This window comes from Hemitrygon akajei, chromosome 12 (assembly GCF_048418815.1).
Source record: "Hemitrygon akajei chromosome 12, sHemAka1.3, whole genome shotgun sequence".
NCBI lineage: Eukaryota > Metazoa > Chordata > Chondrichthyes > Myliobatiformes > Dasyatidae > Hemitrygon > Hemitrygon akajei.
In genome coordinates this window covers 63906449-63916847 of record NC_133135.1, presented here as the reverse complement: position 1 = coordinate 63916847, position 10399 = coordinate 63906449, and the positions used below count along the sequence as shown (strand labels likewise).

General features: G+C 35.2%; 1 protein-coding gene across 1 annotated transcript in view; it reads left to right on the top strand.

Moving 5' to 3' along the window:
• The first annotated feature begins 1772 nt into the window (after positions 1-1772).
• Positions 1773-10399, top strand: part of prg4b (proteoglycan 4b) — a 41033-nt gene continuing 32406 nt past the window's right edge. The window contains exons 1-2 of the mRNA XM_073063292.1: positions 1773-1787; positions 5505-5607. Coding sequence (XP_072919393.1) covers positions 1785-1787; positions 5505-5607 — 106 coding nt within the window. The 5' untranslated portion in view covers positions 1773-1784. The remainder of the gene's footprint in view (positions 1788-5504; positions 5608-10399) is intronic.

Here is a 10399-nt window from a genome sequence, read left to right as displayed (position 1 = left end):
TATTCCTCACTACATTACAATAGTGAAAGGACTTCAAAACCACTGCTCAGCTGCAAGGTATCGAGAGAAATCATGATGCAAAAAATGTCAAATAAAAAAATATTTAATCCTTTCTTAAAATTCATTTCTTGCTCTGAATGAGATGGACCTTCAGCCAATGAGGTACAATTACTATTTCCATGGAGCCACCAAGTCAGTAGATTGTGGCAGCTTACGTTTTTGTACACAGTTCTGATTGGTTCTGTTTTACATTAAATGTGTTCTAGTTGAATTAAAAATACAAAGTAAAGTTAATTCAGAGTTACTTCCTCGAAGGATTCTTCGACTAGGTCTTGATTTGAAAAAAAAGATTCCAAATTATCAACACACAAAGTTGAATTGGTCAAATGAATAAAAAACAGAAATCTGATGCAGAATGCAGTTTTCTTATGATGGGTGAAGCTTTTTTTTGTTATCATCAAACACTTGTATATTGGGCAAAGAAACTAAACCAAACCTGCAAAGTATATTATCCTACATTTATAAAGATGATTTGAGATCTTGTTTTGAATCTTATTAAAGCAACCAGTCCAATACAAAAGAAAAATATAATGGATACACAAAATCAAATAAAAAAAGAAAATTATTAGGAACACTCAGTTAGCCACACAGTCTCTGCTGAGGGAGAAGCATAATTCGTTTTTGGATGAACTGAAAAGAGAGATGAAGCAGAGATGAAGATGTGCAGTTATAGGTAAAGTGGGGAAAGAAGAACAAGTGATTTTATGATGGGTGTTGGACAATATTGTTTAAATCTCAAAATGGATGATGCTACACAGTAAAGGGTGTAAAAATAGGATAAGTAAACATAAGGATGGGTTGGGAGGAAATATATATGAAAACGTAGAAACATCTGCTCTCTATAAAATGGAGGGATGTGGTTATAACTCATTATCTAGTCTCTTCCAGACCATGGAGACCAAACACAGTTTGCTTCCACTATAACCCTATCTTCTGACTTGCACACAGGTTTTCATCAGAACAAAATAAACACAAGGAACAGTAATTCCCATCTTTTGAATGGGCAGACCTCAGCCTTCCAGATTCCATTGAGAGTCCAATAATTTCATATATAATCTCTGCTTCTAATTTTCTCCTGCTGTTGGTAATGATCCTGCTATTCCCAGCATAACTATTTTCCTATTCAATAGCCATATTTACCAATACCTTGCAACTAGTAGCCCTTCTTAACTACCGGATCAACTTGCATGAGCATGCTTATGTGAATACCTATGCCCTAGTTCGCCTGATTTTGAGCTTCTCCTTGAGTAGTCAATCCATCATTTATAAAATATCATGCTAACAATCCTCTTTCCAGCTAGATCATTATCTTAGTTTAAAGCCTGGTTCAATTTTTCTCAAATAAATGATTTGTTTCTTTTATGGCAACTTTGCTTTTCTTAAGCACATGTTTTCTTCTAATGTGGATGTGAATTGCAACATATTTGGCACAAAACTAGGAACTGGTGTGTAATCTTCAAGTTAAAGCCATCTCCAATAATATTCAATATCAGCCTCACTGAAAACCACATGAATGATTTATTTTAAGAAAGTAATTTCTCAATGTTTATGCAGAAAAACTACCTTCATTGGCAGGATATTGCAATTAGTCTGTTCAGATGGCAATAGGTTAAAAGTTTGACAAATCAAATCTTGTTTGGTCAGTCTCATCATCTTGCAAAAGACTATAAAAGCACAGAGACCTTGAAATGCATATTAATAAAATTTCTTGAGACGATTGATATATGGTGAGTACTTAAATTGCATTAGAATACTTATTTAGCTCCTTTGATTTAAATATTATTTGCCAATGTAACTATTTGTTAGATTCATTATTCTGATGATATATTCCTAGTGCATTCTATTTTTTTTAAAAAGTTTTAAGCATTTTGTAAGAGGATAATGTTAGACCAAATAAAGCTGTTAATTCTGAAAGACTGTCAAAATTCTCCAGGTGAATTGTCTGGCAACATAATAGTGACTTTTGAATATATCCTATATACTGGTTATTTAACAATTACATAAAATTAACAAAGATAGTATTAAAAATGTCTTGAAAATATCACAATGTATCAGAGCATTTCATATGAATGCATCGAAGAAATGAATGCAAGAAAGACCAGTTCAAAAGGACAAACAATTTATAACATTAATTCTACCACATTCATTTTTTTAAACAATTCATTAATTTAACTGCTGCTTTCATTTATATTAATACAAATTACAGGAAGAATATTTTCTTAAAGTAGCAATCTTTAAATCTATGATATTTGCATTCTTGAATTGATGTCCTGAATTCACTGATTGTCACTAGGTTTCAATAAATAATTAGCTTACATATACTATAACGGATAATGATTCTTGAATCAACCGGCAAAACCCAAATCACTATAGTTTAGTGAGACTATGACTTCTTTGACCATTTTGCACTAAAAATCAACTTTGATTTCTTTTGTGTTTTCTTCTACAAATTGTATATAATTTTTGCTTAATTTGTTTTCTTGTGAATGCCGCTTATATGACACCGTATGCCTGCAACACAGCTGCAAGTATTTCATTGCACCTGTGAGAATGTGATGAGAGTACAGTTTATTAGCAGAATTAGTGATTTTCAGCACAGATTTTACAAATCAGGAACCAGATGCATGTTTTAACTAATTGTAGTCTCCAGTCTAAAAGAAAAGCCTCAATGAGAAATGGATTAAATCCCACTGAAGAAATATTAGAGCCTGGTTAACTATTAGCACAAAGACATATTCCTCTCCAAACGTTGTTAAGGTTAACAGATTAATTAAGGATGAACAATTCCAAACTTAAAAGATACGATGACAGCTTAAGAGTTGCCCATTTCATTGACAATGTTTTTGAATTAAAAACTATGATTGAATGACCAACATTAATATGCAGAGCACCATATCGCCTACCAAGAGGAAAGGTGTGATAAATGAAAGAATTATTATGAGTAGCCACTTCAGCATTAAAACATGTAAATTTCAGGAAGAGGAGAAAACTTGCCCAAATTTTAAAAAATGGTTTGTTGAAAAGTCTTACAAACCTTATATTGAGTCAAGTTTTCAATACAGAAAAGAATAAAAAGTCCAAAGGTTTATTTCATTGTCTAAGAATGCATGTACAATACAACTCCCAAACCTGCTTTCTCCAGATAGCCATGAAATACAGAAAAACCATGGGAGTCATTGGAAAATAGATATTAGACATCAATTTACACCCCCCCCACCCACACAAAAAGGGAAAAGGAACAAAACTTGCAAACCCCGAAACCCCCACAGAGGAAAAAAAAGTGACAATAACATCAAATCCCCAACCCCCTCCTCAGAAAGAAAGAAACAGTGACAATAACATCAAATCCCCAAACCCATCTTTCTCAGAAAGAAAGAAACAGCGACAATAACATCACATCCCCAACTCCCTCCCCTGCTGAAAAAAATCAGCAACAATAACAGCAAATCCACAACCCCCTCCCTCACAGAACAGCAACAATACCATCAAAATCTCCGACCCCTCACTCATACATTAAAACTAACAGATCACCCACACAGAAAACACCATGAATATCAGACCCCAGATCCCCAAACCCTCCCTCTCACAAAAACAAACATACAGCCCACCTGCAGATTGGCCACAAGAAAAAAAACACCAAAAAACTGAAGACCAATACAAACTATAGTTGAATAATCACATAAATCTTAGAATATCGAAAACATCGTCCTGTCAGCATTTGAGGAGAGCAGTCAGATGAACTCAGTCCTTCAAAAGTGAGCATGTGATGAAGTTGAGTGAGGCAAATTGTGGAGATGACATGCTAACTATGTCAGTGCTCTGTGGTAAATCGCACTCAGTACCCTTGAGTCAAAGGTTTGAGTTTAGGCTTGTTCCAAAAACTTGAAGACTAAAATGTCGTAACACCTGAATGTAATGGCAAGAGTGTGGTCTACTGTCAGGGATACCATCTTTCATCTAGTGGGTGGATATAGAAGACCCCTGAACCTGTTAGAAAAACAAGGAGAGTTCTCCCCATGACCTCCACTGCAAGCAGAAATTAGACTTGTGCGAACTTGAACCACAGATCATTCACAGATTAACTAAGCACGACACCAAGGATCAGAGTTGATATACTGATTTTTTTTTAAACTTATGTGCTATCACACACGGTATCCGCTAGCTTCCATTTCAATGATCAGTAAAAGGGAAATCAATTTGCTGATGGTTCCTTTATTGATCAACTATTTTTGTTCAAATCACTCAACCCTTTAAAAGTCTTCTCCTCACAGTAACACACTTTCCAGTGGTCAAAGCTAATATAGCATAGCAACTAAGTATCACATGCAGCTCCTTTAGGAAGAACACATCCCATTTGACACTTGTTTGTAGACAAAATGCAGCAACATTGCTTTTAATATATGAAATAACCCGATTATTGGAAATAAATAATTGAGTACGGTAGACAAAGGGATCTGGGGATACAGGTACGTAATTCGTTGAATGTGACATCACAGGTAGATAGCGTCATAAAGAAAGCTTTTGGCACATTGCTCTTCATAAATCAATGTATTGAGTACAGGAGATGGGATGTTATATTGAAGTTTGTTGAAGTACTATGTGTAGTTTTGGTCACCTACCTACAGGAAAGATGTAACCAAGGTTGAAAGAGTGCAGAGAAAATTTACAAGGCTGTTGCTGGGTCAGGAGGACCTGAGTTATAAGGAAAGATTGAATAGGTTATGACTGCATTCTTAAGAATATAGAAGATTGAGAGATTTGATAGAGGTATACAAAATTATGAGGTTATAGATGGAGCAAGCAGGCTTTTTCCACCGAGGTTGGATGGTTCTACAACAAGAGGTTATTGATTAAGGGTGAAAGGAGAGAAGTTTAAGGGGAACATGAAAGGAAGCTTCTTCAGTCAAAGGGTCGTGAGAGTGTGGAATGAGCTGCCAGTACAAGTGGTACATGTGAGCCCGATTTCAATGTTTAAGAGAAATTTGGATAGGTACATTGATGGTAGGGATATGGAGGGCTATGGTCCTGATGCAGATCAATAGGAGTAGGCAGTTTAAAAGGTTTCAGCATGGATTAGATGGGCCAGAGAGCCTGTTCCTGTGCTGTAGTTCTCTGTGACTCTATGAAATCCAGCTTTTAAACAATGACAATCTCAAACTAGCCAAGCGTAAAATAAGAGCATCATCTGCAGTTAAGTACTTCAGTCCACAGTTCAGTTTATGTGAAGTGGCCTCCAATGGGCACTGCTATTGAACCTGCCACGTTTTGCGAAAGCTTGTTTTGTCTTCCCTGGTAGTTGATAGGATTAAGGATCATGTTTGTCTTTCTGCAGTCATGCAACCGGCAAGGTAAATCTAATCAAAATAACAAGTTATTAGCAGAATTGGCCTTTATTACCTTGGATTACACCTCCTTTGCCATAAATCTTTGCTTCCTTTGTGCAGTTAGAAGTAGATAAGATGGCTAATCCTCAAAATCTCATCACATGGCGAACAATCCTTTTAACAGTGTCATCACTTAATTTGCTAAAAGTGATCGAAACTCAAGGTAAGTGATTGATATGAAATAACATTTATAATAAAATGATTTCATTAAGTTTTTAAGTTTTCAGAGACACTGGGGCACTTTTGCCACAACAGAGTTGTATTGCTCCACTTAGACATGTTAAAAAAACAATTATTATTCTTACACACAACTTTAATATGATCATACTTGTGAGAAGAAAATGAGCTTAAACATCAGCCATCATTCATAATTTATCAGAACACTTTGAACTTGAATAAATGCAACAACTTGTAAATTCTATTGAAAGCAAAAGAATGCACTGATTTGCAAGTCAGATAAAGCTTACAATATAATCAGAAATAGATTTTCCGTATTCAGAACCACACACAGATTCAGTTCATGCCTTTGTACTATTCTTGTTATAGTCATGCAAAATATCTCAGGTTTAGCCTCAGAAGCAGTTCACCTGAAAACTCACACGTTAAGGTATCATCATGAGACAAAGATAATTGGTTGTTGGAAGTGAAAATTTAAACATCAATTGCTCTCCACAGTTTTCTGTGGAGGTCTCTGTAAAAAAAAACATAACCCTTGATTCCCTTTTAAACTCCTCCCTCTCACCTTAACACTGTGCCCTCTTATTTTTGATACTCTATCATGGGAACAGTATTTTGAATGCCTTATCCATACCTCTCATGATCTTATACACTTTTATCAGGTGTTACAAGTCAGATTCCTTCAACAAATTAGATTTACAAGGTTAAAGACAAAAAAGCACAGAAAAACTTGCTCAAAAAATGATGTTGTGCAAGAAAGCAACTCGTCATCTTCTGTTGGGACAGAGGGGGAAGGAGTCAACCACATAACAAACACAATACTAAATCTGCAGTCTAAATTTTCATAAATATATCAAGCTACAAACTTACCCCTGTGATGCTCTGCTATGCAGTTCAGTGGGAGCTTGCTTGAAACAATGAGGCTGAACCTGTAGATCCGTAACAAAGTGACTTAGGTTAGGCAAATCGCTAACAAATCTTAGTTAATTCAAAATATGCACTTCATTGTCATCATACAAATATCAATGCAAATTATCTTGACCCCAGAACAACAATTTAAGTCCTGAATGTTAATGTTCCTTTTGTACCAATGCTCACTGAGAACACCACTCTAACTTATAACACTGAAATAGGAGATGTCCCATAGGCAGATGATTAACCTTTCTCCCTGCCCCTCACATGGGGGTCCTTCTTGCAATAATTAATCTCTAGTGTTCTGGTTGCTTTGCATCTGAAGCCCCATATTCTACTCCAAGCTGAACTGTCCTTCTACCTAATCCCACTGATTTACAGCAGGACCATTGCCCTCCATACCTCTCTCATCCATGTACCTATCAAAACTTCTCTTACATGTTACAATCAAACCCACATTCACTACCAGCTCATTCAAGTCAAGTTTATTGTCATTTAACTATATATGTATAAAACCATACAATGCATATAGAAACAATATAACATTTCTTCAAACCAGGGTGTAAAGCACTGTAGTACACATAACACACAATAACTTATGAAGGTAGGATAAAATCTACAGATGAATCGCACATAAATAACAAATTAAAGTGCATTAATTTTTTTAAATGGAAGATATGGAACAGGTTAACCAGTAACATTTCAAATACAAAGGGTGTGGCAGGACAAAGAGAAAGTCAAAGAGGATGTTGGATTGATGGGCAGGATCCTTAATAATACTAAGGGCCTTGCATATGTAGCGCTCCTAATAAATGTCCCCAGTGGAAAATAGAGAGACCTCCTCTCAGCTGTTCTCACTGCCCTTTGTAGGGACTTCCAGTCCAATGCTCAACTGCTCCCATACGAGATGGAGATGCAACTTGTCAGGACTTGTCAACGGTGTCCCTGTAAAACACAATTAAGATGTGGGGTGGGAGCCTTGCTTACCTCAATCTTCTTAAAAAGTGGAGGCGCTGCTGTGCCTTCTTGTTTAAGGAGGTGATATTAAGGGAGCAGGTGAAGTCATCTGTGATGTGAACTCCTAGGGACTTGGTGCATTTGAACTCTTTCTACAGAGGAGCCATGCATTTGCAGAGGGCAGAAGGGGATGGTTTGTCTGCACCTTTCTAAAGTCCTTTGTCTCCTCCACATTTTTCTGACTGAAGAAGTTCCCCCACATGTTCCCCTTAAACATTTCACCTTTCACCTCGGCCTATCACCTCTAGTTCTAAACTTAACTAACCTCAGTGGAAAAAAATAACCTACTTGCATTTACCTCATCTCTACTATCATAATTCAGTATAATTCTATCAAATTTCCCCTCATTCTCCAATGCTCCTATAAAGTCCCAACCCAATCAACCTCAACCAATAACTCAGATCCTCAAGACCCAGCAACATCTTTTTTTGTCAATACTATTAAAATAGCTGTCGAAAAAGATTCTGGAAGTTTATGCGTTCTTTCTGCTTGGTGTATTAGCTCCATAAAAGGAGGAATTAATAAATCTTGAAACTTTTTGTAAAATTCAGGTGGAAAACCATCTTCTCCTGGAGATTTATTACTCTGAAGTGATCCTAGAGCTTCTTCGGCCTCTTTTAATGTAAAAGGCATATCTAATCCCTTCTGTTCTTCCGAATTCAATTTTGGGAGAGTTACTTGTGATAAAAACCTTTCTATCTCAACAATATCATTTTGTGATTCTAATTGATACAGTTCAGAATAAAAAAATTTAAAAGTTTCATTGATTTCTAAAGGTTTATAAGTAATTTTATTTACACTTGTTCTAATTGCATTTATCGTTTTGGAAGCCTGGTCTGTTTTTAACTGCCAAGCAAGAATCTTGTGTGATCTTTCACCTAGTTCATAATATCTCTGTTTAGTTCTCATAATTGCTTTTTCTGTTCGGTATGTCTGAAGTGTATTATATTGTAGCTTCTTATTAATAAGTTGCCTTTGTTTTTCTTCTGTCATATATCTTCGAGATTCTTTTTCTAATTTTGTAATCTCTTTTTCCAATTGATCTATTTCTACCATATATTCCTTCTTAATTTTAGAAGTATAACTCATTATCTGACCCCTCAGATATGCCTTCATTACTTCCCATAATATAAATTTATCATCAACTGAATGTGAGTTTGTATCTAAAAAAAACTGAATCTGTTTTTTCATAAAATCACAAAAATCTTGACGTCTTAATAATATTGAATTAAATCGCCATCTGTAAATCGATTCCCCCTTATCCATCATTATCATTGTCATTATCAAGGGGGAATGATCTGACAATATTCTTGCTTTATATTCCATATTTTTCACTCTGTCTTGAATATTTGCTGATAGTAGGAAAAAATCTATCCTTGAATAAGTTTTATGTCTATTTGAATAAAATGAATAATCTCTTTCTCTTGGGTTAATTCTTCTCCATATATCAATCAAATTTAAATCATTCATCAATGATAAAGTTAATTTTGCTACTTTTGGTTTTGTAACAACTTTTGTTGACCTATCTAAAACTGGGTCTAGACAAAAGTTAAAGTCTCCACCTACTAATATTTGATCATGTACATCAGCCAAATTCAAAAAAGCCTCTTGTATAAATTTTACATCATTTTCATTTGGTGCATAAATATTCATAAGAGTCCATAGTTCTGAAAAGATTTGACAATGTATAATTACCTATCTTCCCGCAGAATCAATTAATATATTTTGTATTTTAATTGGTAAAGTTTTGTTGACCAAAATTGCAACTCCCCTTGCTTTTGAGTTAAATGAAGCTGCTATAACATTTCCGACCCAATCTCTCTTTAATTTTTAATGTTCTATTTCTGTTAAATGTGTTTCTTGTATAAAAGCTATATCTATTTTCATTTTCTTAATGTATGTTAAAATTCTTTTTCTTTTCACCGGTCCATTAAGCCCATTAACATTAAAACTTTAAAAATTCAGTAAATTAGTCATTATTTTTAACGGGGTTACTCCAGTCTATAATAATACATAATATTTCAACTCTCATAGTACCGTGGGGAATTATTTTAAAATTCTCCATGTTGCTATGTGTCTCCCCTCTGATCATCCAGGCAAAGAAAGAAAGATAAAAGAAAAATAGATTATAAAGAAAAAAAACAAAAACCCCCCTGCTAATGTTGTGAATGAAAAAAAACACATTACCCCCCTCTGTTGTGCGGGTCATGGCAAACACCATGATTACACACGTGAATCCCGTAGCGATCGATCCGAAGTTCCCCCAGCTCCCCCGTAACATGAAAAAAATAAGAGAAGAAAAAATAATATCTCTACTCTCGATTAATATTTCTCAAATTTTTACCTTTCTCCCCCTGTATCATATAATTAAATGTATATTTAAATATGCTTCTGACTTTAATGTCCATCAACTCACTTCAGTGTCTCCATCTTCATCTTTAATCTGTTTCACTTTTAAATCTTTACTGTGTCAAGCAAATATTTGGGAGTTCTTGTGCAAACTCCTCTGCATCCCAATGATCAGTAAAAAATCTTCTTTCTCCGTCATCCAAAAAAATTATCAGTGTTGCCGGGTGGCACAATATAAATTTATAACCCTTTTCCCATAATATTCCCATCTTTTCCCTTTTCCCTTTCTTATAACCCTGTGACACAACTTAGAAGGAATTCTGGATCTGTAGTCACAGATCCTTCTGTTCTACCACACTCCTCAGTACGCTACTATTCACTGTGCAAGTCCTACCTTGATTTGTTTTCCCAAAATGCAATGCCTCACACTTATCTTCACAAAATTTCATCTGCAATTTTCAGTCCATTTTTTTCAACTGGCTCAGATCCCACCACAAGCT